This window comes from Osmia lignaria, chromosome 14 (assembly GCF_051020975.1).
Source record: "Osmia lignaria lignaria isolate PbOS001 chromosome 14, iyOsmLign1, whole genome shotgun sequence".
Lineage (NCBI taxonomy): Eukaryota > Metazoa > Arthropoda > Insecta > Hymenoptera > Megachilidae > Osmia > Osmia lignaria.
Window position 1 is genome coordinate 1966081 of NC_135045.1, and position 21837 is coordinate 1987917.

The window sequence follows — 21837 nt, forward strand, 5'->3', positions numbered from 1 at the left end:
TAAAAATCAACGAAACATACCCTTTCCGGGGGATTTTCACTCGTCAAACGTTAAACAATCAGGAATGTAGAATTAATAATATTTCTTAATTTTTCAATTCTTTTATTATATTCACCAGTGTTCTAATTTTTTAACTTGAACCACTTTAACGTACTGAGAATAATAAAAAAAAAGTGCTCTATTTTGACGGATTCGTGTGAAAATTGGACAGGGTATCCTCAGGTAGACCGCAGAGAAGAATTGTCGTCCCTGGTCCCTGTGAAATAGCGTCGGTGGGTCCCAAGAGAGCTCTGTCACAGCGAGTGGATAATGGGAATTGTGATGGGTGGCGGTGGGTACAGAGGGTTGAAGGGTGGTAAACCGATGGTGCAGATGAGTACGTCACGCCACGGCAGTAAACCCGATACGATTAGAGGAACGCTGATGCTGACGGGGCATCCCGGGGACCCGTCAACACTACCTTCGTATTTTCAACCCCGCCCTCTCTCCATTATTCCTTGCTGTTCGTTCGCCGCCCTGATGGCTACGTATTCGACTTCGAACCACTTCGATGACCGTCTCGTTATCCGCCGCGTACTTAAACCTTCCGGAATCAAAGTTCCTTAATTTTTTTTCTTCGTTCAGCAAGATTTTCGGTGCAGCGATTCTTGGGGCATAATTGGATTCCCGGTGTAACCAGGGTAGATTTTCGTCCTTGCATTGGAGAGTCTATTGAAAAGGCAGATGTCATATTCCACTTGCGTTTCTCATAGTTCTCATTTTCCGTTTGAGTTAACATCGAAGTGCCATTCCGTGTACCTAAGAATCAACAGCACCTGCGCGCGTAATTGTCGTCGAAGAATCGAAACAATCGAGCCGTCTTGAAAAAAGATTGCAAAAGTCAGCCGGTATACTGTTATCGTTATCAAATAAAAGCATAGTAGAGCAAAGAGCAGTGACCGCAGGTTGTGCATCTAGGTTTGGCGAGGGTGTTGCCGTTACGAGGCTCACGTTCCCGGAAGTAGGGACACGAGAATGCCCGGATGCAAGTCGCGAACGTGAGACCCCTAGGAGACTAGACCACAGCTTTCCTCGTCAAACTGTCGATGAATTATTCGAGACTGGAAACTAAACAAGATTTTTTCTATTTATCGCGATACATTCGTTTCAAAGATTACAACAGTTGTCTATGTTCTTCTGTTATATCCTTTCATTTATGGAAATTTAAAAAATCTGGAACACTATTTCCTATGAAATATTTATCAATTTTTCAGAGAGGGTGGTTTAATTTTACTTGCCACCTTAAGAATTAATTCTACTTAGCACCGAATTAATAATTCTTTATAATTGATAGTTTGCCGAAGAATTCTCAACCCCAGACAGGCAAGCAGAGATCGTCGCGTATGGGGATGAAGTGTCGCGAGTCAGAGGTCAGTACCGGGGTCGATTAAGCGTATCGAAGGTATTGTAGCATCGAAAATGCAAAAAGGGTCTTCTTCCGGCCAAGGGAAGCTACGTTTCATTCGAGTATACGAGTACGTTTACCGAAAGTTCTCAGGCTCGAGCTCGGCTCGGACACATCGGGAAGCATATCACGTAGACTTTAAGCCCTCCCTTATCTGCGCGTCATCAAGAACCAACTTCCCTCTGTCTCTCTATCCGGCTCTTCGTCTCTTTTTTTTTCTTCTCTCCCTCTGACTCCTCCTCACCTCCGCTTTTTCTGTCTTTGCCGTCCTCTCGATTTCTTTTTTTTTTTTTTCTTTCCTTTTATTCCTTTCTTTTATCATGCTGCCGTTGGTCGCGGTGCACGGCGTACAACATGCGCGCGCGACTCCTCGTGATTTACATCGCCGGATGTGCTGGGATAATTTACTGGTTATCGTATTGTCTCTTCTTCCCGCCCCCCCTTTTTCCCTACGTGGCTGTTCCTCGTCGGCGCAAGGGTTTCATTGAGACACCGACTGACCAACCGTGTCCAAAATATTTTCCCGACAGCGGACCCTTTTGTCTCCTTCTTTCTTCTCTGTGAATATTATAGAATTTTCAGATCAAATAGGGAGATACGTTACACGTGACTTTTGTGAATTAATTTTAAAGATAATTTTGAGGGTGATTAAGATGGTAGTGGAAAGGGTTGTATTAGAAAATGTGCAAATTTCAATAGAAATTATACTTCAAATTCAATTATAATACATGTACGGTTCAGTTTTGTCATATTAGAACTGTAAGGTGCGTCACGAGTGCGACTCGTCATTATATGCCAAGGAATTAACTTAAATTCTGAATAAAACAAAAATTTGCCCCTCCTCTATCTAATGGTTAACTTAGTCGCCGGTTTAATGAAACAAACTAGAGAACCCCCTGGTACAGCCCCATAAAGGCAACAAACCAGCTAATACTCGGGGTATGGATCCAAGCAGTTTCGTCGATTCTCGCCGGACCCGGAGTCTCGTTATCGAACGACCACCGGAAATGACATTTTCTTTGTCGAAGTGGTACAAAAGGCTGGGCATTCGATAGCCAAAAGGGCCGCGAAAGAAAATTATGTCGAAACTGGAGCCGTAACATTAGGAGCATTGTATTGTAGCGCGAGGCTACGGCTCCCTCGGGACTAGGTAGGGAGCTCACAGGTCTTGGTCTTTCTCCAACTCACGTTTTCTCCTCCATATCGGCGCACACTTGGTCCGGGAACACACGGACACGAGGTGGAGAGAAGCGCGGACAGAATGGGACGTGCCCTCAGGTGGTGCTTCGGACCGGCGAAATGAATTGTTTAATTGAATTAGCCGGCCTACCACGGACGGGGCCATCATAATTCCCTCGATGCCTGCTAATTGGGCCCTCTTTTCCACGATTATTATGTATCGAGCACCGCCGCCCCCGTCGAACGATCGAAGGTTTTTAGGGGAACAATCGTCCGGAGTAATTTCGATGAACGTCCAACTTCGTTAGATATGCGTCGACGAAACGAGTTTTAGGTTCTTCTATCGCGGGAACATTCGTGGAAAGTAAGGGTTGTTAAGATGTTTTCAGTGTTTACTACTAGGGATAGTTTAGGAATTAAAAATAATGGTATTGCTTGATTTTTCTATTGATTTTTAATATAAAAATTTATCTTCTTCTTTCTTTCATTAATTATTGAAATTCTTTCATGAAATTTAAAGCGTTAAACCACTGATTCATAGTCCACCGCAATCAGTATTTCTTTGTTTCATTTCGACTTGAAAATTTATTATTAACTTCCATTAGATTTAATGGAATTATAATTCATACTATTGTCAACCGTTATTTTTCATTAAAAATGTATTTTATATTAATATATACATATTAGAATTCATTGGTTTGATTTTCGCCCCGACGTCTGACTAATGGTTGACTTTTCTACTTAAAATATCAAGTTCAGTAAATAACTATCAAACTTGGCATACCACTGAAATTTCTTTTTATTTATTATTTCAATCTACAATATCTTTGTCAAATTTACCCATACATCAATCGGTCTGTGCAAAATTTGTGTCTGAAAATGAAATTTAAATTATCAGTGTCTCCGCGGTTCGCCTTCCAAAGGTTAAAAATAATGTATCCCCTTTTTCATGCGATAAAACAACGCACCCTTTGAAATATCGTTCTAATAGGCTTTCAAAGACTTCAACCATCCCTTTACTCGCGTTTTTCCAAGGATTCTCTAGGAATCATCGAATCCATCGATGCTAGTCGTCGATCGAAAGGCTCGGTAACCTCGTCAGGGTCCGCTGCTGAATTATTGATGGCCGGCACTTAACACGGCCGAACAGGAGGATCCTTATGTGTCCGAGTCGTGTTGCCACCCTTCAACGATATCGCTACGGATATAGCCATACCGACAGTCGCACAGGGGACCTCTTCTATCCCAGGTCCCGTGGGATCCGCGAGAACCCTGGCCCACTTGCCACTCGGTGCCGCCCAATTTCAACAAATTTCACCGAAAGTTCCGCGTAATTTTATTTTCGCACGTCTGCAGACAGAGAAGAAGTAGAAGAAGAAGAAGAAGACCCTCGGTTCCTTCTGACCAGCTTCTTCTTCTCTAGGGAGAAACTGGGATGAAAACGAACCAACACACCCTTATCCTTGTGTCTTTCGCGCCGCCGACCCTCCGTTTCCTTTATCTTTGCTCAATCAGCAACGGAAGCTGCTCTAATCGCACTTTGGCCCGTGTTCCGTGACCATGGATCCCTGCTAACCTGCGTTCACCCTTCATCTCGCGAACCATTTCAATCGTCGATCGACGATTATTTCTAATTCGTCGAATTCTTCGCATCGCAATGCTGCTTTAAACACATCTTTCACAGTTACACGCGCATGCTTCTCTCTCAAAAGGTATCATTCGTTTCGTTGCATTAGCACACAACGAGTCACGCTTTAGGGACGATGATTTTTTGCAATTCGAATGCAGCCAGAAGTGATACCTTGCACGGTGTTAGAAATAAACCATGCTTTAAATGAATTTCAAACAAAAATGCGTACATAATTATTGCCGGTGATTCATGCGACTCGGACGCGTCATTGATAGACCATATCAAAGCGCATCGTTATGCACATACGTTTTATGCAGTGGATAATACAACATGTATCAATGCAGTTATTGTTTCCACGTACTCATTGCGATTCCGAAACGAAGGTAAAGAAATAGAACCCGCATGCGACTGACAGCTTTTCTCGTTTCCCGCTTTCCAATTGATTATCGAAACGTTGACTGGCATGGCGGTCACTGGTGCATCGCGACGCCTCAAATGTAATGCAACGTGAACTCCAAATTGCATTCTTTACATCTGATACTCTCCTGTTGTCGGAACCCTAAAAACGCCAGACGAATGAAATATTTCCTCGTCGGACAGTGCTGTTTCAACAATGAACGATCAGAACCGTCGAGGAGCCACTGTTTGACGTAACTGTCGACGAAGTGCCCGCATTTTAGTAAGCTTCGTTGCATACGGTCCCGTATGCGATGCACGTAGAACACTCGTTTCTGCATTCGCCGTCGTAAAAAGTCTGCCCGCGACCGTGTTCCTATCCGAAATTCCAGCGAAACCCTTGAACCGATAGTAAAAAAAAATAAAATCTTTGCTTTTATTCGTTTGATATTCATCGTAAAACTTCGTTTAACAAACTAGACGATATCGTAGAATTTTCCTCTTTTAATCGCGTTCAATTTTCGCTACGGCTTTTTCTCGTCCCTTCTGCGACTCTCGCGACTCGAAACAGGGTAAGAAAGTTTCCTGCAACTTTAAATTGCCGCTCAGGATTTCACTAACGAGCGAAAGAATCGCTTGGGCGGCATCGATGGCAAATGAAATTTCACAGCGATCGTGTTTTTCTGCCCGCACCTGTTCGCGATGAGAAGAATTCGTCGTGTTGCTCCTCGCTCTTCTCGTTCAAGGAACAAGCAGAAGGGAAGTGTCCCCGTGATTGTCCCAGAGGGACAGGCAAAAACCGAGAACTCCGCTTAGGGGTGCGAAAAGCGCGATGTTGGAAAGTCGCGGGGCGCTTGTAAAATGCGGAAACAAGACGGTTTTCAGTTTTCCTCCTTGCTTCTCCGAATCTTTGTATAAATTTCTCGTTTCTCGCCTTGAAGACGTTAGAAAATTTCAAGTCTCTATGCCAAAGTTCCAACTGAAACCACCGTAATGGGTGCAACGTCGTTTCCTGCGATCATCGAAGCAGGATCCTCCTCGTTTTACAGTCGTTAACCACGATGGTTGGCCAATAAAAATCCTATCTTGTTTTCAACCCTTTCGCGTAGCTAAATGACGCGTTTAATTGCCAGTTTTTTCCCTGGCGTTCTTCATTAATCGCTCGGGAACACTTTGCTCGGATAGCTTGAACCATCTTCTCTGATAGCTCTTAGCGGAGAACATTTGATCGTTGAGAAGTGTTTTATCGAATATTCAAAGTGTTTAACTCTTCGATTGTTGCAACACGGTTAAGACTGACCGCGATGGGTTAACCAAACGTTTATGGATTGTATCATGATTCAATTTTGAATATTTAATTAGTCTGTTACAGACTAATATATCAAAACGTAATGAAGCGAAGATATTCAGTTTTATACGTGTCAAGGTATTTGTTAACGATCAGCCAAGGCTCGAATTTGATTAAAATTAATGTTTAATTCATTTCGTTACTTCGCCTTTCGTAAAATCGTGCTTCCCCGAAACTTCGATAGAATCTATACTTCAATATTCAGTCTTACTTTAATTTTTCCTGCAACAGACGGAATCACCCTCTTAAATACACTCGCGACGAATCTAGGCTTTCGTTAATTTAATCCATTCGTCTGAGAATCGCAGACTGATTAAAGGGAAATGCATTTGCAACCCCGTCGCACCCTTTGGAGAGTGTTGTAGGCGCGAAATCGTGACGATTGTACATCCCGATTGTAGAGGTCGATGCGTCGGGACGCGGTGACCGATTCTCTGGTTAACAAAAGGTTAATGACCGTGACGAGTAGAGGGAGAACGGGTTTCGAATAATGCGGATTACGCTGCCATTGGTCGGCGTTTAAATGTTTAAATGCAAAACCGGAATCGGTGGGCCGTCCACGGGGCGTGGTTAAATGTTACGTCGACATTCACCCAGATACATTCGCTGGCATGTCAGCAAACATAGGCATGATAGCGTTTGAATAATGTATGCTGCTTAAGCGGGTGGCCGCTTTTGACGCGCGTTTGCTCTACGCTCGTATCCGCGCCACGCCTATGCCGATATTTTTCATTCAAAACCATTTCATTTTTACGCTTAAACGAGTATGCAGTCCGGAAGAGAAATGAAAGAAAAATCATTTTTTTTTTAAGTATAATCATTAAGGGTGGAATAATTTATTATAAGATCTATGACCCTTGTGATTTTTTAAATTAATGTTAGATTTTGTTAGAGTAAATTTATTTGAATAGTATGAATTTTGTAAGAAATCCAAGTTGGATAAGGGAAGAGGAAACATTTATATTCTTGTTGAAAGTATTTCAAAGAAGATGTAATAATCAGGTAGATTCAGCTTTCTGAACTTATCGCAGTATGAAAATGGAACAGTCACCCCAGAGGGTGCTACGTACTCTAGGTCAATAGCTGGTAACATGATTCCGGCAGAGCAGTTAATTCGCTGCTGGCATATCAAGTACCGAGAGTCCTTGCGGTAGGACTACGCGAAACGAATATCTTAAGGATATCATGAAATATAATTGAATTTCGGACGGTAGCCGAAGATGTCTTTCGATTCCAGACGCGTGATCGGTTACAACTTTCAATTTGTCGTAAACTTGTAAAAGCCGAGACGACGAATAAACATCGAGGTGTTGAGAAATGTTACAGTGAATCTCGTCGTTTCCTGAAGCTCGCGATGGAATACGAAAGTGGAACTGTTAAATAAACATTTATAAATTAGTGCCTCACCCTGTGGCAATCGATGAAAAATATTTCGATCTCGTTACGAAGTTTCCCTCTTTTCACTGAAATTCGCAGACGAAATAATAGAAATGATTGATTCCCGACGCGATCGAAGACCGCGAAAATTAGATTTATCCGAACGACGAGATTCTTGCTCGTCTAACCTCGCCTGTGTTACCCTTCTGTTACAGTATCCAGGAGTTACGCAAGGAGAAAAGCAGAGACGCTGCCAGGTGTCGAAGGGGGAAAGAGAACTTCGAGTTCTACGAGTTAGCGAAAATGCTGCCATTACCGTCGGCTATTACCTCCCAGTTGGACAAAGCCTCTATAATAAGGCTAACCATCTCGTACCTCAAACTTCGTGAATTCTCGGGTCACGGAGACCCGCCATGGAATCGGGATGGGCCACCGCCAAATAAATCTGGCAAAGGTAAGGACCTCGTTATTAACCCATTGAGACCATGAAACGGGGCCATTTCTCATTCGCCCTAACTAGGATCTTTTTTCTAAGCTCCTTTAGAAATTTTCAAATTAAACAATTCTGGAATTGCGAAATTTTATAATAACGAGGGAACCAGTCAACTCCCTTATCGTTTAATCCACGTTTAAGTAAAAATTCTTAACCATTCAGTGAACGGGAAGAACAGAATCATTCGTCTCGTAAAATAAACGCATTTTCCCTCTAACATGGAAACAACAGAGATCCCTGCTTATTAGAAAGTGTATCTGCTGTTGATATCTGCTGATGGATCAGTATTTAACCCCGATAGGGGGTGGATTCGTTGAAGATCGACGAGCGTGCACAACGAAACGTGTCCTTCGAAATGAAATCATTGGTGCAAGAGAAATTCGATCCAAAAGGAATGACATTACGCCGAGAAGGATGAGAATTATTTGAAATATTAATTCTAGTGTAATCGGTAGAATTCTTTCGCCTACGAAAGAGCTGTTTCCTTAAATGAAACAGAAAAGGGATCCAATCGGGACAGTGTCGGAAATTAATTGCAAAACGTGCTCTTATCGCGTCCTATATAGGAGGGCGAGAGGGGGATGGTGAATTTCGATGGAAATTCACGGGACACCGGTATCGAATTAACCGGACAAAGGTCGTCGAGCAGCAGTTCTTAAGGATTCGCGTAAGCAAGCTGGCAATAGATGGAGAATCGCGATATCCTTTATAACTCGAGTGACCACGCAGCCAGCGTAGAGATTCCCAGATACATAGTAATAGAGAATTGTCGGCTATAATCGACCGATACCATCGCCATTGGCTTTCTTCATTTTCGTGGTTCATTTAACGAAAATGGGAGACCAAGACCGGGCCATCTCGCTTGACCGAATATATATTGAAATGTTAACAGTTTCGTTTATCCCTTGAAAGGCCTCGACATTTTTTTTATTCCAGCCTTGTAAAAAACTTTTCAGATTATTTCCTCTTCACCAGTGATGAAATATTGAAATTTCTAAATTTCCACTTGATCCACTCACTGTTACTCTTCTTCGTCCCTAAAAAATCTCACCCTTGCAAAATTCTGGAAGAGAGTCAACGAAGTCTCTTTCGAGGTGCTCGTTGATAGAATTCACTTATTCATCGGGTGCTACTTTCGGGATCGGGGGTGGTTTGGTTGAGTTAATATTTGTCGTGGTACTGAAAGCAGGGTGAACAAAGACGGAGGTCGGTAGAGGGAGGGAAATTCAGTGCGTACGTATAAAGCGGGGTACACGTAAAGGCTTAGGTGGCTGCACCACTACCTACATGGAAATCTAATCACAGCAACCCCTACGTGGGCCTCGCGTTACCAACCGCCAATGTAACTAAACTAACGAAATTGAGTTAGGCACCGTCCGCACATCGCTGCCGCAGCTCCTCGTCAAACTAAATCCAGTACGCCTGTTTCACCCTCGCCCGCATGTCAGTACCACAACTGGAACGAGACCTCTCGACTTAACGAAGTAAAATGCGTTAAAGATTTCCAGACACGTCGGTTGATTTATTTTCTTTCGTTTTCTTTTTTTTTTTTTTATCCCCTTCTTTCTGTGCGCGGCTTCTGCGCTCTCGCGCGCGGCAATTGACGTTTTATTCTTCTTCTTCTTCTTGCCTCAGTTTCTCCTCTAGTCGCCTTTTCTTTATTTCGTGTCGAGTCGCGAGGTAATCGGAAACAATTTTTAAGAGATAATTTCAGTTAATCCGAAACGGGTTTGTCGTTTCTATTAAAGCGCTATTAAAAGTTGGCAAAGCGATCCAAACGAGAGGTGATTTCTGGAAAATAGTGCATTTCGGCTGGTATCAAATGGCTGGTACAATTTCAGAAATGAATTTTCCTCGTTTATTATAATTTTATCCTTCCTTTATTTTCATCGGTTTTACTTTTAAGTCACGTTCCACTTTTTTCACTCTTTTCTTTTTTTTGTACCAGCGACACGATAGGAGCGTTTCCAATGGCCATTCCCGGAAAAATGTTTCGTGCAACAACAAAAGTCAATCGACACGTACTTTCGTACAATGATCGTAAAAGATAACGCATTATCACGTTTGCTTTTTGTTCGATTGATAAAGACGAGAGACGCGGATATTTTTCCATCATTCCCCAAGGAAATATCCTCGGGCCACCGTGTCGGACAACAGCCCCGAAACGTCCCCATAGAAATTTATCAAAATATTATGATGTCCGTCGTGAGAGGAAAGTAGCGACTTCGTTTTTCGAAATTAACCAGCTGTAGAATAACAATCATTCAATTTCTGTCTCTGTCTAATTACGAATAAGCAAATTTTCTTGAAACACAAAGGGTTAACTTTCAAGAATCTCATCGAATCAGTGTCAGTTTCACGAGATAAATTCTCGCCGGACGAACTGTCTGAGAAAAGCTCTTGTTTCAAGAATTCAAAGAGAAGTCGATTCGGCAAAAGTTGAATCGGTATTCACGAAACGAAACGAAACGAAACGAAACGTCGCGCGTTTGAAGGAAGGAACGCGATGGACAGGCGAAAGTCCGAGCGGATTATTCGGGGATCCGGGTCGGAAACATCAGAATGAACTCGTTGACCGAGGCTACGAAAGGTGGGGTCATCAATCCGACCAGTTAGCCCGCCACTTCGACCCGTTTCTCCTAAGGGCTTAGCAGATTAAGCGGTTCGCGTTGAGTTTGATCGACTCTTCCTAAGTCTTTCATTACGGTAGCTGGTAGGGTGGGCTTATTATTAAGAAGGGTAAGGAAGACGGCCGTCTTGTTTGTTAAACCGAAGGGGAGAAAGAAAACGGAAAGGGGTCACCGGAGGGCACACACTATGTGACTCACATTGGTCAGAATGAACCGAAGGTTAGCCCCCGATCATTGGCCGTCAATCAGTTCGATCTTTATTAACTCTTTGCCGACCTGTCACTCCGATAACAGCCCCGACTAACAGCATCGATATTGAAATCAACGAAGGATCAGTGGTTCTTCTACCGATTCGAATGAATTTATGATTCCAGGTGCGAATCGGGTCAGGTCGTCGGCGATTTCCGCGGTGGACTACTTCGATGTGGATCATGGCACTCATCTACTTCAAGTAAGCATATGATTTTAAATGAAATTAAACCAAGAAGAAAAAATCATCATCTTTTGTTCTACATTAGAAAATAAAAAATTGTCAGATAAGATATTTGAGATAGACCAAGATCCTGTGTTAATAAAAGAAAAAAAGAAAGAGAGATGGATGAACATTCTCGAAGAACGATTGCTTCAATATTTTTCGTTTCAGTCGCTGGACGGGTTCGCGATTGCGGTCGCCGTTGATGGACGGTTCCTGTACATATCCGAGACCGTCTCAGTTTACCTTGGACTCTCACAGGTGAGTGTGTTCCTGTTACTACGTTCCTTTACGTTGTAAGCGTGACTCGTTCGCGGGGATGTTGATGGAAGACGGTAGAAGCAGGGGGTTGAATCTAGGCTGGTGGTTAGAAAAAGAGGAAGATACCGAACGGTAGAGATAGTGGTATACGGGGAGGAGTGTAATGAAGCGGAAGACATATAAGACACAGGCATGCACGTGAAGCTGGCACGTATGCGAACCGGAAGGGCAAAGATAGCCAGTAATGGAACGGGCGCGGCGGGTGGAAAAGGGACGAGTGTACAATGAAGAGTAGAGAAGAAGAAGAAGAAGAAGAAGAAGAAGAAGGAGAAGAAAAGAGAAAAGTTGAAGGATATGGCGGAGGTGGACGTCCTAGTATAGGAAAAGAAGAAGAAGAAGAAGAAGAAGCAGCAGAAGTAGTAGCAGAAGAAGAAGAAGAAGAAGAAGGAGAAGCTAGTAAGGCTGGAAAGAGAAGAGGTGGATAAGGACGAGAGAGGTCAAGGGAGGAAAAGAGGAGAAGGTTGTATGAGTTGGCGGCCATACTGGCTGGCACCAAGCATGACATAGACGAGGGAAGGATGGGTGGTTGGGGGCGGGGGTGGTCGCATGCGGCTCACGTAGCCTCTGCACGGCGGCGTGTTCGCCATTCCTAATGCTGCCGTGAAGGTAGATGGAGAAAAGGGGAAGGGGAAGAGCGGGAAACGGTGGAAGAGAGAGGAACGAGAGAGAGGGACGGGATAGCGGGAGGAACAGGAGGTGTACGGGAGGTGACCGGTGTACCAGCTCGGTTCTGCGAGACTCGTGGAGCAATCAATAGGGTGTTTCGGGGATTCGGGAAACCGGCGCCGACGTTGCCACAAACATGGCTGCCGACAACCCCTGCCTGCCTTCCAGATCAGCTTCTTCATCGTGGAACCTCTGGAACTGAAGGAAATGCATCCTTTTTTAGTCAGGATACCTTAAGTAAAGACACCAAACACAATAGCAACCATCAGGATCTTAAGATCCAACCCCTTAGTCTTAAGATTTTAAAAGCACACCCTTGATGATCGATCGCGTATGTTCCGATAAGTAGGTTACAATTGAAACGTAGCCATTTTGCATCGTTCAATGTAGATAAGTTGCTACCTCTTCTCTTCTTTACAATGAATATTCCCGATCGTTGACGATCTCTTTTAACCAGCTTGATTTTTAACGGCTGCGGTAGCTTAGCTTGAATTCGTCGCCGGATGAGGAGTGGGGGTTTATTATTATTCTGTCGGGAAGTTCGATTGAAATTAAAGTTTCCACACCGATGAAATTGACTTCCGTTAGAAGCGAGAGTTTCCATCGAGTCTGGGAACGGGAAACCGTGTACCCCTCTAGAGCTCTAGTAATCTACTTCGCAGGATTTACATACCTTGTCTTTGAGCGAGTTCCGGGCATCCTGAGATCGACGAATAAACCATATCCGAACTATGTATGCTCGAATAATTGCGTAAAACAGAAAGAAATCATTTTTTATTACCTCATGGATTTTAGTACATTAATAGGGGTGTGAATTTAAATTTATTTTAGAAATCTTCAAAAGTATTCTTCCATGGAAAGAAATAAAATGTATTGTCTTTTTCGGGACATTGTTAAAATTCATACCAACACCGTTTAAAGGAAAAAAAAAAAGGGCAGACTCGACAAAGAAGTTCTTTCAATTCACCCCCATGGGGACAAATTCAAATAACCGTACAGGCAACCGCTACATGACAATTTTATCAAACTTCGGTGTCACTTTAATTCACTCTTGGAACATGGATGAAATAGAAGTTATTTTATACAATTTTATTAGATACTTGCGTTATAGTATCAAGTACCATTCATTCGATAATTCTGTAGTAGTAAATGTATCGCGAAAACGATAGATATTTTTAAAGAAGAAAAGGATACCAGCTTTGGTCACGTCGAAGCAGTTTTTCGTGGAAACTATCATATTAAGAGCCGCAGAGTTTCCCTGCAGTCATGTTACCTCGGGGAGAACTGTTCTCGAAGGCAATTTTTCTTCTAATTAAGTCACCTCGCAGCTACTTGTCAAGAAAACTGCGATATCTCGACGGGTTATTTCCTCCCTTTACGTACATCTTGCAAACTTCTATGTCTTCATTTTCTTTCGATAGTTTTATGTTTAATAATTTCCAAATAAATAATTCACTTCTACTTTAGGGATGTTTCGGGTTCAAAAAATTAAAACAAAGGACTGAAGTTTTTTAATCAGTTTATTACAAATATGAATTACATTTATTATTTTTTAGACATTTTAGGTAGAGAATATCTCATCTCCTTAACTCTTTATCTTATTTTTTATGAACTCTACTAAAAATACGCCAACGTTTATGAGTAAAATATAATTTGAAGACCTTGGCACGTGGCTTCTCGATAAACAATATGTGTTTAAATTTTGAAATTCCAGGTAGAGATGACGGGATCAAGCGTTTTCGATTACGTTCATCAGCAAGACCACGCGGAAGTCGCGGAACAATTAGGCCTTGGACTGACTTCGAGCTCTTCCGGTCCACACTCGTCGAGTTCCGGTTTAGCGTCGCCGAGCAGCGCGGCGTCGGAAGAACACGGTTCTTCTTCTACCGCGAATCCCGATGGTAAATATCCTCTACTGTAAAATCTTGAAGAAATTCTGAAAAAAAATTAATCAAATAATTATTCTTTATTTTTGAATAGTTTCCTCGGTGATGTCGTTGTCAACGACTGGTCTTTACAAAGGATACGACCGAGCGTTTTGTGTCCGGATGAAATCCGCCATAGCGAAAAGAGGGTGCCATTTTAAGTCTTCTGGTTTTAGGGTAAGTTTAACAAATCTTCGAATTCGAGATTGTGAACCGTTTTAATTGTTAATTGAATCGTATAAGTTCTCCTGAATCGATCGTATTCGATTGACTAAAAATGCCAGGTGTTAATTGAATATTATGAATTCAGGTCGTGTTGATACTGTGCCGTTTGAGACCACAGTACACGTTTAGCCATACAAGAAAGTCCGCGCCACCATTGATAGGCATGGTTGGCTTGGCGATCGCACTTCCTCCGCCGAATGTGCACGAAATTCGCCTGGACAGTGACATGTTCGTTACGCGAATCAACTTTGACTTTCGGATAGCACACTGTGAACCGAGGTGAGCTTTTAATTAATAGTTTCGATAAATTTCCAAACGTTGCTGCTGAAATCCTAACGAATTGTCCTAATAAAAAAATGAATTTTTTTTATGAATTTATAGGGTATCCGAATTGTTAGATTATACAGCCGACGAATTAACGGGGAAGAATCTTTACGCGTTGTGCCATGGAGAAGATGCTAATCGTCTTCGGAAATCCCACATCGATTGTAAATATTTCTCTTCCTTCTCGAATCTTCTACAGCGACGAATGATTCATCATTTTTCATCGAAACGATATCGTTTGTTTCAGTGATCAACAAGGGACAAGTATTGACGCATTATTATAGGCTTATGAATAAAAGCGGAGGGTACACGTGGTTGCAAACGTGTGCCACCGTGGTGTGCAACTCGAAAAACGCCGAGGAGCAGAATATCATCTGTGTCAATTATGTCATTAGGTAAATTAGAAATTCCACTTTATGAAATATTCCTGAAAGGGTATAATCAATAATAGCGATGTCTTTTTTTTCAGTGGACGGGAATACGAGAATTTAATCATGGACTGCTGTCAACTAGAAGAAGGTGTTATGGGCGTTAAACGCGAGGAGGCTGCTGGAAACGATCCAGAAAATGGCTCGCCGGATGCTGACGGAGGAGGTATGGAAGCAAACAATCATATAATTACATAAAATACAGCACCACCCTTTGTTTAATAAGCTCCTCGCTTATTGTCCCTGGTACAGAGGGAAGAAATCACGGTGGACCGCCTAATCAGCACCAGGAACATCCGCACAGGTCTCCTCCGGAAAATCGGGAAGAAAGCCGGGGCTCGGAGAGCGAGAAGAGAGGCAGCAGGCACCACGACAACATAGCGCAATTACAACAAGAGCCTCAGACAGCTGTAGGAAATATTAACACTCTGGTAGTGAAATTGCGCGGGCACAAACGGAAGCTTCACGAGGAGGAGAGCAGCTCGAACGAAGAGGAGGACGAAGAGGACGCAACGGTGAAAGTCACGAATAACGAGAGAAGCCACGCTCTAAGTCCAGCTCCATCAAACCATTCAATTTCAGGAGGTGAGCAAGTACTGTGTTCGGCCAGTCCAAAATCCAGACGCGTGGATGAACGAACGAGCAACGCCGACAGTACCGGCACCTCCGTGAAAGATCTAGAACAGGCGATGTCGAAACATCTACCGGTGGCTAACCTAAACAAATCTCATTCGCCGACGCTCCATCAGCCGACGGATTTCAGTACAGACGCGTTGTTGAAGCAGCAACAGCAACGGAGTACGATACAATGGATCGGGGCGCATCATCATCTGGGACACCTGAGCCCCCAACAGTCGGCCACCGCTCCTTTACCAGCGACCGCTCTTCTCCGTCAGTTGTACGCGAACAGGGAGAGCGTGATACGGGCTAACGTTCACGGGATTACCTCGAGCGGTAGCACGCGTACCCCTTCCTCCGGTGGCACTTATTACGCCGGTGACACGACCCCTAGTGGTCCTCTACCCACTCCGCCTGGCTCCGAAGGTTCCAGCACCTACGGTGAACACCAATTCGTGTTAGCCACCCACAATCAAAAAGGTTCCACCGGTACCAGCTGCGCGGACGCGTTCACCAGCCTGGTCTCCTCCTACTCCACTGCCAGCGGTTACACGGTTGACTATCACTCGGCAATGACCCCACCGTCGTCCGTCTCGCCGCGGGACAAGCAGCAACAACAGCAACAGCAACAGCTTCATCCTGTGAACGCGATAAGCAGCTACGAAAGCTCGTCGGCTTACGCCGACCCGGTGCTACGACATCAGTACGAGCCAGCACAACCGTTGCCTTTGAAGCCGCAAGTGTACTCGGCCGCGGTTCACCAGAGCGCGTTGGACGCTGCCGCGGCGTACGCGTCCGCCGGCTTGACCGAACAGGCACAATTTTATCATCACCCAGCCGCCGGAGCTGGTTTCCATATCTACCATCCGACCAATAAATCGACGACGAACGGTTGGTACGGCTCGACGTCCTAGTGGCGTGGTCCCGTACGCGAGAGACGTGTACTTAAGTAATTCGAAGTTTCAGCCCAAAGTCCCCCTTACATGCATATCAGTGATATCGTATTCACCTCGACATCTCTGTATTTCCGATTTCCCATTTCCACTCTCTACTTTCATCCGCCGTCTTATTTTTATTTTTTCTTCTCTTCTTTTTATTTTCCGTTTACTTCATCTTTGTTAAGCCTTTATTTACGCGTTATCCGCTACTTTCACCCCACCTCCCTTTCCCTAGGGTTTCTTCCTTACAATCCATCGTTTCCCTTCTCATTGAAGCCCAACGAGCGCATCCGATGTGCCAACTGAACTGTAAAAATATCGCTGCTCTCTATTCTCGACTATGTAGAACGACTTATTGTAATATAATAAAATAAATTATTATGTATGTTGACAGTTTCGGGGAGGATATTCGCGCAAGCATGGAGAGTAGAATATAAAAGGAAAACGAGGATGAAAGAGACGAGCACAGAGTATGTTTGATGTGACGCTCACGGGGCGCACGTGGAAATGACTAATTATAATTAGTTGATTGTAACCGCGTGATATCAAAATACACGCGAGATATGGAGGAGTGACGGAAACGAACAAAGGATCTTTCAGCGTTACCGCTGTACTCAGGCGTGGTTGTTAGCGATAATTACTCGAGGAAAAAAAAAAAAGCCGTACTTGTCGTAATTTTTTATACTGTAACATTTTGTTGCGTAAATACGATGACTTTAGTGAAGTCAACAGTGCAATCGTTACAAGTTCTTAGCGTTAATTTAAGAGGATCGGATAGAGATAAAGTTTACCTTTGCTTACAACGTGAAAAAGACGTTTCTGTACGACAGAGGGGGAGAGAAAGGAGGGAGAGAATGAGAGAATGAGAGAGTATGTAACATTATCGAAGGAAATCGCTATCTCTATTAATGTAGAACATGTTTAAATTGTTAATTTATTTTTCAGCTTATCGATTCAATTTATCGTCCGTTGCTTGAATCATATCGATTATAAAAACTATCTTTCGAATCTCCATTATTCATTTATCGTCAATATTAATACATATCAACCGATAACGATTAATCACTGCCTTACCACATTGAACATTTGCCTCTGTAATAACGTCTAATGAACACTTTCAAATTTAAGCTTCAAAGACTTTTTAGACGTGTAAGCAACGTATCTTTGATAGAATAATGTTATTGAATAATATATTGCTAGAGGTAGCGAATTCTTTCAGAGAGATTATTATGTTTTGTTGTAAATTGATGAATTGTTTTTTGACGAGTACACGTGTAAATACAATTTTATGTGCTGTAATATCCACCTGTTGAATATTTCTATTCATCATTTTTCGGAAATTTCTATGAAATTTATTTTCGTTGAAGGAGCATTGTAAGGCAGTGACTTAAACACTAAAATATATACAATAACATCTCCATCTTGGTAAATGAAAACCTTGTAATTCAGTACAGTTCACCCTGAAACGTTTGTCAGAATGATATCCCATACAAAATTTGCCATATCATAGTTATATTATTTGGAAAAGATACCATTATCTGTAATCACTGAGTTTGTTGTATTATTCAATAATGTAAAATTTATATAGATAAATTTTCAGTTTACATTGAGATTATAAAATACTTTCAAAGTTTTTCATTATTGTTATTATTACATTATTGATCGATTTCGTTTCACCTATTATGGTTTAAGTCTATTTGCTTGGAACAGTATCAAGAAAATTCTAATAATAGAAAGAGAGAAGTACTTAAAATTGGATGACAATTAGCTTTTGCCAAATAGTAATGTATTATGTTTATACAAAACAGAAGTTGCATTGCAGGAATACTCTGCATCTACTGAAAGTACTTATATCAGTCTAAAAATGGACAAATGCAGCGCACGCAGAACTATGCCTTACCAAATTGTTCTTCAAATATATATATATATAAAAGAGAAAAAAAATAAGATCAGGTGTAGGGATTATAAGACTGATGATAAATTTGCTTGTTCTGTTTTATTGTTCAAGCAAATGATAGCATTAATGTTATGCTACATTTTTATCAATAACAATGTATTATAATAGCGATGCTCATATGTAAATATATCATATGGACACAAACAGTTCATTACCATACTTACCATAAAAATTAATATTTGCTAAAGCTGAAATTGTTTGCATACACAAATTTTACCTAATTTGGCATGTTTTAATTTTACATCAGCTGCAAAATATTTGGTTCATTATCTGAAAGTAAAATTAATCTGAATAATTTTTCATGTTACTCAACATTATCAAGTAAGATTACAACCAAAGAAGTTCTCAGTCTTCTTTCGTATTTCAATACTTTAACAAATAATTGTTATCTCTTTAATTATAAGATTTAATTTAAGATTCCGGGTTTGAAGTGATTGGTATCTTACAAGTGCTAGGTTATGTGCTACGCACTTGAACAGACGCGCTCATTTCCACATAGTATGATAGCGAGTTCGATGTTCGATGTTCGATGTTCGATATGTGGCCTTGAATAAGTAAAACTCGATAGCCATTGGAGTAGATTATTTGTCATCCTTTACTTCTCGCAGATGCGCGCCTATATAAGAGACAAATTCGAAAGAAGACCGCTAATATAACATTACACGCGAAAGAGACGCAAGACGAGCAATTGGATCTAGTGTGAACATTTACCATCCGAGTGAACTGTCGTGGACACAAACCAAATCATGATTTGGCGAATCACGCTCTTTGTCGCTCTTTTCGTTCTTACGATCGAAGCGAAAAAGTATTCGCAATCGTTCGAAGAGCATCAGTGGCAAGAGTTCGAAGAGTTTTTGAAGTGGAAGAGGACAAGGGAGCAACATGAAAACAAATACGAGAAACGACACGATAAAAGCCATGAAGTGGATCAACTGTACGAGAAGGTTCAGCAGATTCCCCTTAGCAATCCACCACCAGTCGATGAAGCTGCTCTAATGGCAAGATACATTGTCAACCAAGCTGGTAAGACAAATGTACTTTTGATAATACATATCTAATTGTAATTGGGGCATTTGAATTCAATTATACCTTCGACTCGAATTGTGTTTAAATATACATAAGAAAAATATTTGCACGTGAATGCGCATTTAACATGCATTTTCTCGAAAGTTATTATTAGATTGGTGTAAAGAATTTTGGCAATTTACCAAATTTTCAGTGGTGAACGCAACGCTTGTAGTATCAAATATTAGAAATTCAAGTGTTTCACCTTGTTATCATCTATCACATCCGTTATATTCAAATTCGATTATTCTGATGTTTCATAATAGAATAGAAGGTTATTCATTTGAATTTGAATTTCAAAAAGTATCAATAAGCTCAAAAAATAGGATAATAAAAATAAATATTATTAATTGATGATCTTTTTTTTGTCTTATATTATTTACGTAAATTGTTATCAACGCTTTGTGTTTCACAGATTGGGTGTCTGTCGCAACAATCAGCACACGAAAGGAAATTGAATCATTTCCTGCCGTAACCTTAGTTTCTTATAGTGACGGAATCTTAGGAAATGGAACTGGTGTTCCATACCTTTACCTTACTCCTTTGGATTTTACAGCTCAGGATCTAGCAGTGAGTAATCGTACGATTCCTTTGTCTCAATCATCCACCTACGCTTTGTGTTTGCAGTTACCATCCGTTGATAAGATAGCAAGCAACACATATTGCAGTCATCCATTATTATTCATCGAAATCAACGAAATTTAGGAATTATCTTCAAATTGTGTTAATAAAATTAATTTAATGATTATTTATTAATTATAGAAAGACAACAGAGTTTCAATGTTGATGTCATTAGCTCAAGGAGATTACTGTAAAAACAAACAATGGGACCCTATGGATCCTCGTTGTGCCAGGGTTCTTATGAGCGGGAGAATCAAAACGGTTAGTAAAGAGTTTATCTATATCAAATTAATTAATAATGTTAACATCTACTTATATTATTAATTTCTTTCTTGTTAATAGCTGAAGAATGAGAGCGCAGAACTTGAACTAGTTAAAAAACTTTTCTTTGATCGTCATCCAAAACTAGTTAATATGCCAGAAAGTAAGTTTATCGGTTAATTAATGTCAACTACTGTCTACGCTGATTCAAAAAAATAATGTATTACATTACAGACCATCATTTCTATTTCGCCAAACTGAAAATAATGTCGATCGCCGTTTTGGATACTTTTGGCGGACCTAAATATGTTCCAGTAAACGAGTACCTACATCCATCAGGTTCTAACATTATCGAGGAATTCAATAGACGGTTCCCTTTAGAAGACTATGAAAAATCTTCGAAAGACTATAACTCAGTTTCTAATATGTTACATCCTATGATTCGCACTATCTAAAACTGTGTGATAATAAATGTAAAACGACTTCCAAACTCTGTATTTCCAAACTTTTTGTAGCATCAAAATTTTTTACATAATTATTTAATTAAGTGATAATTGAAATAATAAATCTAATGAAATTAAACTGAATTTTAATTAAATTATTTAGTTTTTAAATAAATTCAATTTTCAGTAAGAAGCAGCACTGTTGAAAAATAAGAATTTACATTTTTTGTAAAAATTTATTTAAATAATAACAAATCTTGATTACAAAGATGTACGTACAAGTTTTATTAGACTAACACAATATTTTTAATATTTACATATTAATAATGCAATAATTATACTTTGTTATAGTATATTACAAAGAATTTAACTATCTTCTTATATAAAGCGCAAAGTAGTCCGTCCATATTACTTTTCAACTTGAGCTTTATATGTCGTTAGAATTAGATCGGTGCATAGGTAGAGTCACCGGGGTCCCTGACACCCCAAGATCATATTTTGTCAGTGCCTAGAAAGAGTCGCCGGGGTCCGTGAAACCCCAAGATGATACTTTGGCAGTGCACAGAGAGAGTCACCGGGGTTCCTGAAACCCCAAGATGATATTTTGTGATGTCTAGAAAGAGTCGCCGGGGTTCCTGAAACCCCAAGATGATATTTGTGGTTTCTAGAAAGAGTCGCCGGGGTTCCTGACACCCCAAGATGATATTTTGTCGGTACCTAGAAAGAGTCGCCGGGGTTCCTGACACCCCAAGATGATATTTTGTCGGTACCTAGAAAGAGTCGCCGGGGTCTCTGACACCCCAAGATGATATTTTGGCGGTGCACAGAGAGAGTCACCGGGGTCCTCGACACCCCAAGATCATATTTTGTCGGTACCTAGAAAGAGTCACCGGGGTCCCTGAAACCCCAAGATGATATTTTGGCAGTGCACAGAGAGAGTCACCGGGGTCCTCGACACCCCAAGATCATATTTTGTCGGTACCTAGAAAGAGTCGCCGGGGTCCCTGAGATCCCAAGATGAAATTACGTCGGTATGTAGAGAGCGCAACCAATGCATCGGGGTTCCTGGCACCCCA

General features: G+C 41.4%; 2 protein-coding genes across 9 annotated transcripts in view; both read left to right on the forward strand.

Annotated features, from left to right (window-relative positions):
* LOC117607156 (protein trachealess) overlaps positions 1-17120 on the forward strand; it is an 85284-nt gene extending 68164 nt beyond the window's left edge. For 7 of the 8 annotated variants that reach the window (XM_076691955.1, XM_076691956.1, XM_076691957.1 and 4 more), the window contains 10 exons: positions 7590-7828; positions 10872-10948; positions 11141-11230; positions 13671-13857; positions 13937-14058; positions 14192-14385; positions 14488-14594; positions 14678-14825; positions 14900-15024; positions 15111-17120. In XM_076691955.1, the coding sequence (XP_076548070.1) occupies positions 7590-7828; positions 10872-10948; positions 11141-11230; positions 13671-13857; positions 13937-14058; positions 14192-14385; positions 14488-14594; positions 14678-14825; positions 14900-15024; positions 15111-16390 (2569 nt within the window). In that variant the 3' untranslated portion in view covers positions 16391-17120. The remainder of the gene's footprint in view (positions 1-7589; positions 7829-10871; positions 10949-11140; positions 11231-13670; positions 13858-13936; positions 14059-14191; positions 14386-14487; positions 14595-14677; positions 14826-14899; positions 15025-15110) is intronic. The other variant, XM_076691963.1, reaches the window with a different exon arrangement.
* A 1858-nt stretch (positions 17121-18978) lies between these two features.
* On the forward strand, positions 18979-20909 carry CREG (Cellular Repressor of E1A-stimulated Genes). Its single transcript, XM_034330453.2, has 5 exons — positions 18979-19394; positions 19852-20006; positions 20199-20318; positions 20400-20481; positions 20553-20909. The coding sequence occupies exons 1-5, from the start codon at positions 19118-19120 to the stop codon at positions 20771-20773; spliced, it is 855 nt and encodes a 284-aa protein (XP_034186344.1). The 5' UTR covers positions 18979-19117; the 3' UTR covers positions 20774-20909.
* Positions 20910-21837: the final 928 nt, after the last annotated feature.